This window comes from Mastigoproctus giganteus, chromosome 2, assembly GCF_048544385.1.
Source record: "Mastigoproctus giganteus isolate SK-2022 chromosome 2, ASM4854438v1, whole genome shotgun sequence".
Classification (NCBI taxonomy): Eukaryota; Metazoa; Arthropoda; class Arachnida; order Uropygi; family Thelyphonidae; genus Mastigoproctus; species Mastigoproctus giganteus.
In genome coordinates, this window is record NC_143576.1 from 75,431,523 (window position 1) to 75,448,976 (window position 17,454).

The 17,454-nt window shown below is 38.4% G+C and overlaps 1 protein-coding gene across 1 annotated transcript in view; it reads left to right on the forward strand.

The window, feature by feature from the left end:
- Positions 1-17,454, forward strand: part of LOC150089347 (lon protease homolog, mitochondrial-like) — a 441,356-nt gene that overhangs the window by 346,246 nt on the left and 77,656 nt on the right. The window contains exon 16 of the mRNA XM_090368526.1: positions 10,114-10,230. Within this exon, the coding sequence (XP_090224652.1) occupies positions 10,114-10,230 (117 nt within the window). The remainder of the gene's footprint in view (positions 1-10,113; positions 10,231-17,454) is intronic.

Genomic DNA, 17,454 nt, shown 5'->3' on the forward strand with positions numbered 1-17,454 from the left:
TTCGAAAAAAGGTGCATCTCATACATGGGGAAATACGGTAGTTTTCATGGCAAACTAATTGCTTCCAACTAATTATGAGAGTAACTCTAGGGATTTTTCATAAACTATTTTTATTTATTAGTTTATGAATTAATTAAATTATAAGCAAAAGTGTAATAATTATACAACAATTGTTCATGTAAAGGGCTATAGCATAATCAGAATACATTGTATTATAAATAATGAAATATCATTATCAAATTGAAAACTTGTAGGACCACTCCTCAAACTATGTTCTATTCCCCATAGTGCTGTTAGACAGGAAACGGAATTCCCAAAACGTAGCCATAAATAGTTAGTGTTTGGCATTGAGTTGGTTCAATTCCTTTAAATTGTACCATTTCAATAATAAATAACTTAATATAGATATAACTAAAAGAGTAGTGTCTATCAATTCATTAACATAACAACAAACAATCACGAGATCCCCTTCTTACAAATAATAAAGAAGAGATTGTCAAAGGAACAAACAGTAGATACTTGGTCTTCAGGGAGGTTGACATGCAAACCAAAAAGCTTAGTATAATCCAAGAAGTTGTCAATCAATTGTTGAACCCTACACAATGAATTTAAAAGGCTAACATTGCCAGAAGGGGTAAAATATCAGCTTATGAGCTGAAATTTGGGTGACTTGAAAGAAAAGGAGAGTGTGGCTGAGAAGAGCAAGTGTGAGAGGATTCCTGCATGAAGCAGGCCTAAGCAAATGTTAAAAATATATGTTGCAGATTTATTAGAGAAGAGAAGAGTGTGATTGTAAAGTAACTGCTTTCGGCAGGGGTACTGAGATATAGTAGGGTATTGATAGGTGGAACAGGACCAGGGTATGTCTGCCAGGGGCAAAGGTTGATGACGTTGTAGAGCGAATATCATCTTTTAAGGGCACAAAAGGTGATATAGTTGTACACGTTGGCACTAATAATATTAAGAGTAGGAGACCGGCAGAATTACTTAACAAGTACAGGTCACTGTTGAACAAAAGCCGAGAATTAGGGTTGAATTTGAAAGTGTCTGCAATTCTGCCCAGACACGATAGGAGGGAGTATATAATGAGAGCCTTGTCGATCAATTCGGCCCTGGAAAGATTGTGGAAGGCTCAAGGGGTAGAATTTTTTTCAGCCTGGACTGTACTTGTTAACAGGAGAGATTGCTTCTACAGGGATGGGATACACTTAAATAGAAAGGGTGCAAGAATATTTGCTGATGCTATCGAGGCAGTGTTAGGTGGGTCGGAAAACTGCTAGCTTGGGGGGGGAGACAAAGACCAGTAGATTGACAGTAGCCACTGGCAGAGGTGAAAGAGATTCTTGCACTGCTTCTATTAGAATGAGCAGAAGCCTGAAAAACAAGATGCATGGTATTTCAGAGACTGCTGGGAGCCATTGCGGTACAAGTAAACACATGGGTTTAGGGTAGCTAAGAATAGAAACAGGTGCAGGTATACTTGCATGTACGCCAATGCTAGGAGTTTAGTAAATAAATTTGATGAATTTGAGGTATTGCTCAAAACATCAAAGGCAGATATTGTTGGGATATCAGAGACGTGGTGTCACACAGATATAAGGGATGCAGAACTGCAATTTGGGGAGTACAACGTCTACAGAAAGGATAGACAGGATACGAAGGGGGGAGGGGTTATGCTATTAGTTAAGAAACACATAAAAACCAAGGAAGTGAAGCCAGTCGACATCGCTGGACAGTGCAGTGTTGAGTCAGTTTGGTGTGACATAAGCATTGGGAGATCAAAATTGAGAGTAGGAGTGTGCTATAGGCCTAATGACTCTGATGAGTATAATAAGGAACTGTACAGGGAAATAGAGTGGGCCAGTAAATCAGAGAGTCTTATAATGGGAGATTTTAATTTCCCAGATATTGACTGGAATTTGGGGGCTGGTTACTCACACACTAGCAGGGCTTTTGTGGATTTATTGGATGATTGTTTTCTACATCAGCATGTTCGGGAGGCAACTAGAGGGAGTAATACTCTTGATTTGATTATCAACAGTGATTCTTCATGCATTAAGAATCTGCAGATAAATGAACCACTAGGTGGCAGTGATCACAGTTTGCTGAAGTGGGATTTACTCAAAGAGGTAACTACCATTAGGGGTAAAGGGAAGGGTTACTGCTTCCGTAAAGGCGACTACGATGGACTGAGACAGTATTTAAATTCTATACAGTGGGACTAACTGATGATGTTACCAACAGCAAATTCAAAATGGGAAGCATTCAAAGAACTTATCTTGGAAGCTACTAGGCTTTACATACCAACTAAGAAATATTGTTCAAGGTTTAGGCCAAAATGGATGTCAGATGAACTAATGAGGCATATGGCAGAGAAGAAAAATGCATGGGATACTTAAAAATTAACACATGACACAGAAGCCTATGATAGATACAAGTTGATATGCAACCAAGTTACAAAGGAGGTTAGGCAGGCGAAGGCAGATTACGAGAAATCCTTGGCAAGGGATGCAAAGAAAAACAGCAAAGAGTTCTTTACTTATGTAAACTCTAGAAGGAAGGGGATGAATCAGATTGGTCCACTTGGTATTGATGGGTCAACTGTTGATGATCCTGCTCAGGTAGCTAACAAACTAAATGAATATTTTGCATCGACATTCACACATGAGGAGTTATTCAGCAAGGGGAATGCCAGAGGTGTATTCAACTCTAGCAGTAAGCTACAGAATCTTGAAATAACTGGGAGTAAAGTGGAGGAGAAACTGTTGAAGATAAACACAAGAAAGGCACCCGGGGTGGATGGGATCTATCCAGTTATATTAAAGGAGGCAGCAAAGGAAGTAAGCAAACCCTTAGCCATAATTATGAGAGCTTCTTTGGACTCAGGGGAGGTACCCATAGACTGGAAATGTGCAAATGTGACCCCAATTCACAAAGGAGGATCAAAGGCTGACACAAGTAATTATAGACCTGTGAGCTTAACTTCTGTTCCAGGAAAATTAATGGAGGCACTGGTTAAAGAAGCACTGCAGGATCATTTAGACAAGACTTCAGTTATAGCTCAGACACAGCATGGTTTTGTTAAGGGGAAGTCTTGCCTGACCAACTTGATTGGATACTATGATGCAGTCACAAAAGAACTGGATGCAGGGAATAACTTTGATATTATATACTTGGATCTTAGAAAGGCTTTTGATACTGTTGCACATGGAAGACTGCTACACAAATTGGAGCAGTGTGACATTGGAGGCAAATTGCTGCTATGGATAAAGGGGTGGTTGAGGGGGAGAAGACAGAGAGTGGTAATCAATGGACACTGCTCATCGTGGACTGATGTTATTAGTGGAGTCCCTCAGGGCTCGGTGTTGGGTCCATTATTGTTTTCTGTATTTATAAATGATATTGATGATGGTATATCGGGCTTAATGTCCAAGTTTGCAGATGATACAAAGGTTGGCAGGGTTGTCAAGGACACTACTGACACTATGCTGCTGCAACAGGATCTGGAAAGGTTGAGCAGATGGGCTGAGAGGTGGCAAATGAAGTTTCACATTGACAAATGTAAAGTACTACATATGGGAAACAGTAACCCCAGAGCAACGTATCAACTCTGCGGTACTACACTGACAGTGGTGGAGAATGAAAAGGACCTGGGGGTAATTGTGCAGGCAGATATGAAGTTCTCTGAGCAGTGCAGATGAGCTGCAAGAGTAGCTCATGGTGTATTGTCAATGATATATAGGAATTTTTCTAGCAGGGATAAGGAGGTGATTATTCCCTTGTATAAGGCAATGGTCAGGCCACACCTAGTGTACTGTATACAGGTCTGGAGGCCTCATTTCAAGAAGGATGTAGAGCTGCTGGAACGAGTACAAAGGGCAACAAGATTAGTGAATGGAACAAAGGGGTGCTCTTACGAAGAAAGGCTTAAGTTTTGCAAATTACAGTGTCTGGAGACTAGGCACCAGCGAGGTTATCTGATAGAGGTGTATAAAGCCTTGAATGGTTTAAGCATGCTCAATGCTGATGGGATTCTTCCTCTAGCCCAGAAAAATCACCTGAGAGAGCATAAATTCAAATTGAGGAAAGACAGATGTAGGATAGACGTGCGGAAATTTGCCTTTAGCCAGCGGGTGGTTGGTTGGTGGAACAGACTTCCATCCCTTGTGGTGGAGGTTGATAGCCTAAATAAGTTTAAGGCTCAGCTGGACAGGTATTTTGAACGAACAGAGGGGTGAAGTGGAAGTGGGTTTTTTTTTTTTTTTTGGCTGATGCTGCATAAGCTTGCTTTCTTGCATCAAATGTCTCTACTAATGCTAATAGTAATAGTTCTGGAGCAGAGATAACAGTGGACCAACAGCAGTTGAGTCGAAGCACCAGTGATATCAAGGGAAAAGCAGTGCAGATTCTCCTTTTTCTGCTATGCTGGGAAATGAGCTGAAGATGCATTTTAATTGAAAGTGCTGAGATGCCATTGTGAATTGGTGCTGGTTTAGAAGCAAAAATTTTCCTAGAAAGTGGTTTCAAGAGAATTTTGTCCAAAAACTTTAATAAAGGAAAGCACATAGAGATAGGCCTGAACTCATTTGGCTCCTGTGGTTTTGCACGCTTATGGAGAGAAGTAACTCAGAACCACATAAGCTTAAGCTAGGGTTTGGTTGTAATGATTTTCCAAGATGCCTAGGAAGAAAAAGTTGGCAATTTTGAGGCAGCAGTTAGGGATACCATCCAGTTCTGTTGCAGAGAAGTTCCGAAGGGAGTTTGAATAGCCACTTTAAATTGTAAGTGAATCTGAGATTTCAAACAGCATATTACAACATGAAGTATCCTTGAGCTTAGGCATTGCATTGGTGGATGAGGTAAGGCCAAATCTGGTAACATAATCTGCCCATGCCTCTGGGAAGATTGTTACCAAATTTGTGAATGTGAATTTTTTGTGAAAAAATCCTCTTTCCTCTCTGAGATCAAACATTGATAAATATAGTTTGGGCTGCCTTCTTAGTGTTAATTAATACCTTTACTACTGGAATGCAAACTTGCATCTATTCAATTGCGATCAATAAAGAGTACTGTAAAAGGAAAGACACATGAAACGAATAACTGTTTGATAGCAGCACATGATCGAACCATGGTCTATTTGCATTATGGCTGGGATATTACTTAGTATAAATTGCACTGTCTAGGGCAGTGGTCTCCAAAGTGTGGGGTGCACGAGATAATCTGCAATAAATCAAAATTTATTAATTATGAAAACTTTGTTTTTTGAAACTTAATTGAAAATAAAAATTATAAATAAATGTTTTTTAATACTTCAATTTGATCACTCGGCTTTATTTGATCATGCAAGTACATGCATTTTGTACTTGAACTTCAATTTAATTTTGTTTTGTATTTTTTTATTTGTAATCTTTTAAAATTATATGTTATTTTAGATATAATGCCTTCCATGTAAATGATTTATAAAAAAATATATATAAATTAAACTTATATATTTAATTTTTTTTATTATGGGGTGCGCAACCAAAAAAAAAAAGTTTGGAGATTACTGGTCTAGATAGTGCTATAAAAGTTGTATACTTGGTTCACAGATGTGTCCTTTGCTTATGTTGAAGTTACTCTACCTAGTTTAGTATTTTCCACAAGAAGAAAATTTTAAATTTTTTGAAGATTATGCTTGCTGAATTTTAATTTTTTAGTTTGTGAGGTCTCCTTGGGATGGTGTTGGCAGCTCTTCGTCATCATTGTCCTGGTCCTTTTCATGATCTCCAAGAGAATAAATGCTGTATTCTTGGTTCACAGATATGTCCTTTGCTTATGTTGAAGTTACTCTACCTAGTTTAGTATTTTCCACAAGAAGAAAATTTTAAATTTTTTGAAGATTATGCTTGCTGAATTTTAATTTTTTAGTTTGTGAGGTCTCCTTGGGATGGTGTTGGCAGCTCTTCATCATCATTGTCCTGGTCCTTTTCATGATCTCCAAGAGAATAAATGCTGTATACTTGGTTCACAGTTTCATATGTTCTTTTCTTATTTTGAAGTTATTTTATGTTGTTTAGTATTTTCCACAAGAAGTAGTAAAAAATTTTTGAAGATTATGCTTGCTGAATTTTAATTCTTTAGTTTGTGAAAAAAGAAAAAAAATAAATAAAACATCATCCTTAGTGTGCATCTACTGATAAAATTTTGTGTAAACCTTTTTAATATAAAATTTAATCCTAAAGGGTTATAATAGATCCACAGCCTGGGACATCAGGACCAAAATGGTACTGGATGGACAGGATATTGAAACTGATGATTTTGAATTAGCTCTTTATAATAAGTCATCTGATACTGAAATAGAATCCTATTCAAGTGATGCAGGTTCTGAATCTCATTCAAATGCACCTGTTGATGTTAAAATGCTGTGAACAAAATGTTGTTAAAATGCTGTGAATCGTTAGAGTGACGATTCTTCACAGATGAAATCCCTTACATTTACTAAAAAAGCAGTGCCTACTTGTTCCAGCTCCCCAAGGCACACACAAAAGGCACTCGCATAAGCAGCAGCGAACATGTTAAACAGTGAATGGGGAGCTGAAAAATCAGCAACATTCTGTGATAGGGTTTCCTTTGAAGCTTTCGAAATGCTTTCTGCTTGTTTCAAGAAGGTTCAATAAGTTAGATGTTCACCATGGTTTGGTTTGCAAGCCACCACAAGATTAGAAGGATTAGAAAGATTCTGTCTAATCTTGCAGCACCCCTAGTAGGTGAAGTAGCTTCCATATAGTTAAGAATTAGAAGCTGGCTAGGCAAACAAGTGGCAGGGTCAGTGGGAAGTGAATCACAAAGGTTAAAGTCTCCAACACAAATTATGATATCAGATGGTTTGGTGATGGAGATTAACCAGGAGCTGAGATGATCAAACTGACAAACAAACATAGGAGGGGCCAGTATCCCTCAACGTGGACAGGGGTACCATCCTGTCCATGTTGTTGTGGATGCAATGGCTACACCTTCAAGTTGAGAATTCTGATACCAATGGTGACAGATGCAAGAACCAATGCCAGTAAAGAAGTATTGACATTGAATCTGTGAAAAAATAAAATATTTATAATTAAAGGGATGTGAGGTTAATCATCTTAAGTAGACTCTTACAGCATTACACTCTTGTTCCACTGTTAAAACCAGTACTGAAAGCATTCTTCAGACTCCTCCAGAAGCCTAATTATTGTAAGGCATTTTGTTTAATTGTTTAAAGCTTAATATCTTTAAAGCTTTTTCCCTTTCAAGGTTTTTCCAAGTTCAGGAAACAAAAAATATTAGGTTCGTGTGGAGGCTGTCTCACTTTCTTTAGCTAAAAGCTGCTTTAACCTTCCAGCTTGTGATGAGTGGTGATGCAGATGCTTTTGTCTGCAATGTATCACATTCTCAAATCTTAATTAAAATTGCTGACTCTGCCATTAAAATTAAAATAAAAATTAATTAAAATTGCCTGACAATATGCCATTAGAATTGTATTCTTCTTTGACAATTTCAAATATAGTCAATCTTTTCATGGCATATTATTGCTCTCTTTAAATACTGATGTATTATTTCTGTGTGTTGTGAAAGACATTCAGAACACCTTTGTTTTAAGCAGATATTTTTTCTGCTTTAAGCAGTGGAACTACTCAAACTTTTGCATGACTTATTAATACAGTATATCTACAAGTGCTAGTTGCATCAACTGATAATCTTTGATCACCACCTTTCAGTTTTCACACAGTTTAATGCACATGTGAATTCTGTTCTGTATGCTCAGAATAACTAAATACAACCATTACAAAAACATCCTGACTTAAAATGAATAGCTGAATTAATAACATGAGCAGTAAATGTGCATGGACATGCAGTAGCATAATGGTTCATCAAAGCACTGAAATCTGTTTTTGATATTTCTGTATCAATGTCTTTACATTGACTTTATCATAATTCATTATGTTTTGGTAATATATGGAGGATGAAAATAAAAATTTCCCAAATTGTATTAAAAAGAGGAGCCAAAAAATCATACTGGGTATTCCAGACTTGATATGGATAGTGCACTTCAATTTTGACAGTGTTGGAAGCATTTCCACTCACTGATCTTAAATCCCCTTCTGCATGTCCTGCAGCTTTTTTTCTGGATATGCATTATGAAATTTCTTCCCTTTGAGTGCATAAGTTTGGTTTTGTGAACAAAGAAATAACAAGAGCTAGGTATAGTGAATAGAGGTTAGAAGATCACGGCCATAATTTGTCATACACTTTCATCCTGGGATAAGCAAGAGCATTGTTATCTTTATTGTGATCAATCTCCAGCATTCCATTTTCCAGACATTTTGGAACAGGACCACTTTGTAGAGATGGTGGTTGGCTGTTTTGCTTAGTGGAACAAATTCTTGATGCAATCCTACTAATATATCAAAAAATATAATAAACCTGCTCTTGATGCTGAAGAAGACCAGCTCATGCCAGCCTGAATGTGAGACAATTTCTAGTGAAGAGCAAGGTGACTATGCAAAGTTCCTCTTATTCTTGAAGTTAACATTCACATTGAAAACAGAGCAGAGATTTCATAGAATTTTGGAATCCCAAAAAAAAAAAAAATTAAGATGTGCTAAAGGGGATCAGAGAACTAGGACTTGAGAAATATGAAATATTCTGCAAATCACTTATTTATTTATTTTTTTTTATATTCCTGGAGCTTTTTGATTATACGAAGTAAAATCAAAAAGTTGAAATTAAATTTATAAAAAAGTGTGTGTACTGTATATATATATATACAAAGGGTACTAGGAAAGTTTTGCAATATGACGCAACAATGAATCACAGGAAGCTGCTTGTTGCTGCATGTTGAGACATGTTCATACGTGCATAGTAGCCACCGCGCCAAGTCGATGGGCTCAGTTATTCATTAGTAGTGAGAGTGTAAAGTGCTTGCGATGGCATCGTGGTCACGAAATGAGATAAGGACAGTTTTGCGGTATAATTTCGTGCGTGGTTTAACCATAGACCAGTGCTTAGAAGAAATGACTCTTGCACTAGATGATGATTGTCCACATCGTACAACGATATTCAGGTGGTATAGAGAATTCCAAAGGGCAAATTTAACTCTGGAGGATTCTGAGAGGCCGGGAAGGCCACGAACGTCAGTTACGGAGGAAAACGTTACTGCTGTGAGGAAAATGCTTGACGAAAACAGGCGAGTGACCTACCAACAGAAAGAGGATACTTTGGGCCTAAATGCACCAGCAATTCGTTCGATTCTGCAAGATCATTTGCACGTGAAGAAACATTGTTCTCTCTGGGTGCCGCATCAACTGACTGAAGAGCAGATGACACGACGTGTGACTTGGTGCCGGGAAATGTTAAAAAAGTTTGATAAGGGACAATCTCGGTATGTGAACAACATCGTGACAGGTGACGAGACTTGGCTGTACTATTACGATCTGCCGACCAAGGCTCAAAACAAAGTTTGGGTCTTTGATGATGACGACACACCCGTAATTGTCAGAAAATCCCGATCTGTAAAGAAGAAAATGATAGCTGTATTTTTCAAATCGAGTGGAATTGTGGAATGTGTCGTTTTGGACACACAGAATACAGTCACAGCTAAGTGGTATACTGAACAATGCCTGCCTAAAGTCATTGGATCTATGAAGAACCTGCGGCCAAAGTCAAGAATGGACACCTGGTACCTCCATCACGATAATGCTGCAGCTCACCGCGCCAAAGCCTGCACCGAATATTTGACCACGACAGGACTGAAACTTCTCGAGCATCCTCCCTACAGGCCAGACCTTGCTCCCTGCGACTTTGCACTGTTCCCGCATGTGAAAATGAAGCTAAAAGGGAAGCGGTTTTCCAGTGATGAGGACCTTCTACGGGCTTGGGACAACGAGTGTGCTTTACTCCCTAGTGAAACTTGGCAGAACTGGTTTAAAGATTGGTTTCGGAGGATGGAGAGGTGTATTGAATGTAGAGGAAATTACTTTGAAAAAATTAAATAAACAAAGCTGTATTGCAAAACTTTCCTAGTACCCTTTGTATATATATATATATATATATATATATTTTTTTTTTTTTTTTTTTTAATTATTTCACATTTTACAGGTACTATTCATCTGTACTGCAAATGTGACAGATACCATCCCCGAACCTTTGAGAGATCGTATGGAAATGATTGAAGTTTCGGGTTATGTGGCTGAGGAAAAAATTTCCATTGCAGAGGTATCTTCTGAATTTATAAATGGTTTTTTTTTGCATCAGTCATGTTTAATATATTTAATGTTGATATGTGTTAATTAGACAATACGAAATTTTAGAAATCTTCAAGTACCGTGTTAATAGACTAGAAAAGAATAGCGAAAGCTTAAAAAGCGGTACTCACCTTGAAATTAATCTGCGATGGTTTACTTAGGTAGCGTGGTTAATGTTTAAGTTGAATTGTTAAATTGAAAAATTAAAGGGGAGGGAAGTAGGTAAAAGTTGACTGAGTTAAATGGGCGCAAGGAAACAGAAGTGTACACATCCAATCCTTGATTGTCATCGAAATAAAAGAAAGAAGAATAATTAAAAACTATGTAAGTGAATCCGGTGAAGCCAATAGTCTTTACGAGGACTTTTGTTAGTTAAAGAACATCTTCAGTTGGCAATGTGTGGGGAGAGAACACGCATGGTATTTTAAGAATAAAAAATTATACTCTCGTGATGCCTTTTTTGACATGTGGGAACTTTAATCTCGAGAGGTTCCAAATTGGGGAAAGATTGAAGGGGAGTTTAGAATTTAGAATTTTGAGGTTAGAGTGGTGCTCGTGATGTCAAAAAAGGCATCACGAAAGTATAATTTTTTATTCTTAAAATACCATGCGTGTTCTCTCCCCACACATTGCCAACTGAAGATGTTCTTTAACTAACGAAAGTCCTCATAAAGACTATTGGCTTCACCGGATTCACTTACATAGTTTTTAATTATTCTTCTTTCTTTTATTTCGATGACAACCAAGGATTGGATGTGTACACTTCTGTTTCCTTGCGCCCATTTAACTCAGTCAACTTTTGCCTACTTCCCTCCCTTTTAATTTTTCAATTTAACAATTCAACTTAAACATTAACCACGCTACCTAAGTAAACCATCGCAGATTAATTTCAAGGTGAGTACCGCTTTTTAAGCTTTCGCTATTCTTTTCTAGTCTATTAACACGGTACTTGAAGATTTCTAAAATTTCGTATTGTCAAATTTAATAAGATATTTTTAACGGTAATAATCGACACCTTATCTGCACTGCTCCTCTAATTTTAATTTTTTCACATTCCTTATTCTCCCCGATGCCTTTAGACATGTCTAATAATCATAAAAAAACTCTCAACTAACCAGCACACTCATCAAATATTTTTCCAATAAGTTACACATTGCCTTTTTACAAAAATGTCTCCACCACAATATCATCCCCAAATTTGTCCGCCTTTTTCCTAAAAATAATTGCAAAAAATATCCACATATTGTACACCGCACATCTATTATGATCATCCGTGAAGAAATCAGGAAGAGATATAATAAAAAATATAGCCTTTTAAATAGTATACACCAACTCAGATTTTACCTTAAAAAAGAAATGACACCTCATGACTGGATCGAGTTCACCAACAAAAACAATATATGTATTAATGCTACCAACCAAGAAATAATACAAAGACATAATAAAAAATGGAATTCCCTCAAGACTCGTTCCCCCGCAAAAATCACCACCGTTAACCTCTCTTCCAGATCTTTTACACCCGCTGAACTTTCTGGCCTGGAATATGGCTTTAATTTTGCCATCAAAAATCAACATTACCCTATAAAAGACTGCATTGTTGAATTCCAGTCCAAACTCGAACATCATCCCGATAAATGGCGTCTAATGCACCAAACAAATAGTATTATTAATACCAAACTTTCTTCCTGCTCTAATATAAAAAAACGACAGCTTATGGATTTACACAAACTCAGTAAAACTTCCAATGTTATTATTCAAAAAGCCAATAAAGGTGACACGATTGTTATAATAGATAAAGACACCTACACCGAAAAATTAGAATCCATCTTAGCAGACCCAAACACATACATAAATGTAAATAACCATAACATCGTAAGACTCAAAAATAAACTCGACATAATTCTCAGGAAACTCAGGCAAAATAAGGAAATCAACCTTTCCACACTACAGCAAATTGGAATCCGCAATAAAATCCTCCCCCACATGTTTGGGATTATCAAGTTACACAAAGCAGACCACCCTTTAAGACCAATTGTATCATATAGCAATTCAGCTTTCGCTAATTTATCCTCCTTCCTGGTCAAATTTATAACCCCCCTTACTAAATTTTCCACATTCAAGATCAATAACACCAATCAAGCTTTTCAAAAAATTAATAAATAACACAATATCCGATACAAACATCCTAGCTTCCTATGACGTTACTTCTCTTTACACAAATGTCAGTATTCCATTTACTTTACAAGCCATACGCAAGTTCTTAGAAACAGACGATAACCTTAACAAAACGTACCTCCCTTTCTATAGACCATATCCTTGAACTCACCACCCTTCTACTAGAAGCAAGATTTTTTAGATTCAACGAAAAAATCTTCCAACAAATATATGGCTTACCAATGGGACTAGGGATTTCGGCCCCATTGTCCGAAATCTACCTAGCCGCCATTGAAAGCCAAATTCTACACCCCTTTCCCCCTGAACTAAAATTATACATGCGCTATGCCGACGACATTCTTGTAGTAGGCAACAGATCCATTATTAATAACCTCTTCGTAAAACTTAACTCTGTGCATGATAGACTTAAATTCACCCGTGAAATTGGACAGAACAATCAGATAAATTTCCTTAATCTCACTATCTATATAACAGGCACAAACTTAAATATGAAAATTTTCAGGAAAAATACAAACACCGGTAAATACTTACATTTTGCTTCTCATCACCCTCTAAACACTAAAAAGGCAGTTTTATATAACCAAATTCACAATGCACTAAAGTACAGTTCCTCACCCACCGACCTTCACAATGAAATACAGTATATTACCGACAAATTTATATCCAGAGGTTACCCCCACCAACTCATTTTAAATACAATCCTTAATGCTAACATCAGCATTAGCATTAGTAGAGGCATTTGATGCAAGAAAGCAAGCTTATGCAGCATCAGCCAAAAACAAAAAAAAAAAACCCACTTCCACTTCACCCCTCTGTTCGTTCAAAATACCTGTCCAGCTGAGCCTTAAACTTATTTAGGCTATCAACCTCCACCACAAGGGATGGCAGTCTGTTCCACCAACCAACCACCCGCTGGCTAAAGACAAATTTCCGCACGTCTATCCTACATCTGTCTTTCCTCAATTTGAATTTATGCCCTCTCAGGTGATTTTTCTGAGCTAGAGGAAGAATCCCATCAGCATTGAGCATGCTTAAACCATTCCAGGCTTTATACACCTCTATCAGATCACCTCGCTGGTGCCTAGTCTCCAGACACTGTAATTTGCAAAACTTAAGCCTTTCTTCGTAAGAGCACCCCTTTGTTCCATTCACTAATCTTGTTGCCCTTCTCTGTACTCGTTCCAGCAGCTCTACATCCTTCTTGAAATGAGGCCTCCAGACCTGAATACAGTACTCTAGGTGTGGCCTGGCCTGACCATTGCCTTATACAATGGAATAATCACCTCCTTATCCCTGCTGGAAAAATTCCTGTATATCATTGACAATACTCCATGAGCTACTCTTGCAGCCCGTCTGCACTGCTCAGAGAACTTCATATCTGCCTGCACAATCACCCCCAAGTCCCTTTCATTCTCCACCACTGTCAGTGCAGCACCACAGAGTTGATACGTTGCTCTGGGGTTGCTGTTTCCCATGTATAGTACTTTACATTTGTCAATGTGAAACTTCATTTGCCACCTCTCAGCCCATCTGCTCAACCTTTCCAGATCCTGTTGCAGCAGCAGCATAGTGTCAGTAGTGTCCTTGACAACCCTGCCAACCTTTGTATCATCTGCAAACTTGGACATTAAGCTTGATATACCATCATCAATATCATTTATAAATACAGAAAACAATAATGGACCCAACACTGAGCCCTGAGGGACTCCACTAATAACATTAGTTCGCGATGGGCAGTGTCCATTGATTACCACTCTCTGTCTTCTCCCCCTCAACAACCCCTTTATCCATAGCAGCAATTTGCCTCCAATGTCACACTGCTCCAATTTGTGTAGCAGTCTTCCATGTGCAACAGTATCAAAAGCCTTTCTAAGATCCAAGTATATAATATCAAAGTTATTCCCTGCATCCAGTTCTTTTGTGACTGCATCATAGTATACAATCAAGTTGGTCAGGCAAGACTTCCCCTTAACAAAACCATGCTGTGTCTGAGCTATAACTGAAGTCTTGTCTAAATGATCCTGCAGTGCTTCTTTAACCAGTGCCTCCATTAATTTTCCTGGAACAGAAGTTAAGCTCACAGGTCTATAATTACTTGTGTCAGCCTTTGATCCTCCTTTGTGAATTGGGGTCACATTTGCACATTTCCAGTCTATGGGTACCTCCCCTGAGTCCAAGGAAGCTCTCATAATTATGGCTAAGGGTTTGCTTACTTCCTTTGCTGCCTCCTTTAATATAACTGGATAGATCCCATCCACCCCAGGTGCCTTTCTTGTGTTTATCTTCAACAGTTTCTCCTCCACTTTACTCCCAGTTATTTCAAGATTCTGTAGCTGACTGCTAGAGTTGAATACACCTCTGGCATTCCCCTTGCTGAATAACTCCTCATGTGTGAATGTCGATGCAAAATATTCATTTAGTTTGTTAGCTACCTGAGCAGGATCATCAACAGTTGACCCATCAATATCAAGTGGACCAATCTGATTCATCCCCTTCCTTCTAGAGTTTACATAAGTAAAGAACTCTTTGCTGTTTTTCTTTGCATCCCTTGCCAAGGATTTCTCGTAATCTGCCTTCGCCTGCCTAACCTCCTTTGTAACTTGGTTGCATATCAACTTGTATCTATCATAGGCTTCTGTGTCATGTGTTAATTTTTAAGTATCCCATGCATTTTTCTTCTCTGCCATATGCCTCATTAGTTCATCTGACATCCATTTTGGCCTAAACCTTGAACAATATTTCTTAGTCGGTATGTAAAGCCTAGTAGCTTCCAAGATAAGTTCTTTGAATGCTTCCTATTTTGAGTTTGCTGTTGGTAACATCATCAGTTGGTCCCACTGTATAGAATTTAAATACTGTCTCAGTCCATCGTAGTCGCCTTTACGGAAGCAATAACCCTTCCCTTTACCCCTAATGGTAGTTACCTCTTTCAGTAACTCCCACTTCAGCACACTGTGATCACTGCCACCTAGTGGTTCATTTATCTGCAGATTCTTAATGCATGAAGAATCACTGCTGATAATCAAATCAAGAGTATTACTCCCTCTAGTTGCCTCCCGAACATGCTGATGTAGAAAACAATCATCCAATAAATCCACAAAAGCCCTGCTAGTGTGTGAGTAACCAGCCCCCAAATTCCAGTCAATATCTGGGAAATTAAAATCTCCCATTATAAGACTCTCTGATTTACTGGCCCACTCTATTTCCCTGTACAGTTCCTTATTATACTCATCAGAGTCATTAGGCCTATAGCACACTCCTACTCTCAATTTTGATCTCCCAATGCTTATGTCACACCAAACTGACTCAACACTGCACTGTCCAGCGATGTCGACTGGCTTCACTTCCTTGGTTTTTATGTGTTTCTTAACTAATAGCATAACCCCTCCCCCCTTCGTATCCTGTCTATCCTTTCTGTAGACGTTGTACTCCCCAAATTGCAGTTCTGCATCCCTTATATCTGTGTGACACCACGTCTCTGATATCCCAACAATATCTGCCTTTGATGTTTTGAGCAATACCTCAAATTCATCAAATTTATTTACTAAACTCCTAGCATTGGTGTACACGCAAGTATACCTGCACCTGTTTCTATTCTTAGCTACCCTAACACAACCCATGTGTTTATTTGTGCCGCAATGACTCCCAGCAGTCTCTGAAATATCCTGAATCTTGTTTTTCAGGCTTCTGCTCATTCCAATAGAAGCAGTGCAAGAATCTCTTTCACCTCTGCCAGTGGCTACTGTTAATCTATTCGTCTTTGTATCCCCCCCAAGCTAGCAGTTTTCCGACCCACCTAACACTGCCTGGATAGCATCAGCAAATATTCTTGCACCCTTTCTATTTAAGTGTATCCCATCCCTGTAGAAGCAATCTCTCCTGTTAACAAGTACAGTCCAGGCTGAAAAAAATTCTACCCCTTGAGCCTTGCACAATCTTTCCAGGGCCGAATTGATCGACAAGGCTCTCATCATATACTCCCTCCTATCGTGTCTGGGCAGAATTGCAGACACTTTCAAATTCAACCCTAATTCTCGGCTTTTGTTCAACAGTGACCTGTACTTGTTAAGTAATTCTGCCGGTCTCCTACTCTTAATATTATTAGTGCCAACGTGTACAACTATATCACCTTTTGTGCCCTTAAAAGATGATATTCGCTCTACAACGTCATCAACCTTTGCCCCTGGCAGACATACCATGGTCCTGTTCCACCTATCTTTTTTACAAAGCATGTTCCCCGTTTCCCTGACAATAGAGTCACCAACAACTACTAGTTCCTTCGGGACCAGCGCATTCTGCCTTTGGGGTTGTCTCTGTGTCACGCGATGCCCAAGTGCAAGCTCTGGCGTTGATGTGGGCAGCTGAGAGCTTGATGAGCCCCTCAATTTAGTTCCTTCGAGGGCATCCACCCTGTCCTTCAAGCTCTCATATAGGCCCACAAGAACGCCGAGTTGTTGCCTGATATCGATACACTCCTTGCATCGCGCTTGGCAGTATCATGTCCCGTACCCGATTGCTCTGCAAACATCAAGCAAACAGTGCATTTTATAAGGCTGTGAGTCAGAGGACAACTGCCCCCCCTCAGTTCTGCTCTGAGCCACAGCGCTTCCATTAGCTTGAGCCTTTTGCTTTGCTGCTCTGGTCTGAGTTATGATTCTATTAATTTATTAATTAATTATGTTATGTTATTAATTATGTTAAATATAATTAATTATATTACGTTTGTAATCTAAGTCGTTATATGTATTTATTTAAACGTACAATTTAACTGCTAACGAAGTTCAACTAACGCTATCTAGTACGGCAAACAACTATCGTATCACAATGGCGGGAAATTTACGAACGGTATCGGAGTTGAAACACGTGGAACCTTTACCGATACTTTTATGCAATATCCATAAAATATCCATAAAATATGGATATTTTATGGATTTTATGCAATATCCATAATATGGATTTTATGGATTTTATGCAATATTATGCAACATTTATGCAACATTATTTTTATGGATTTTATGCA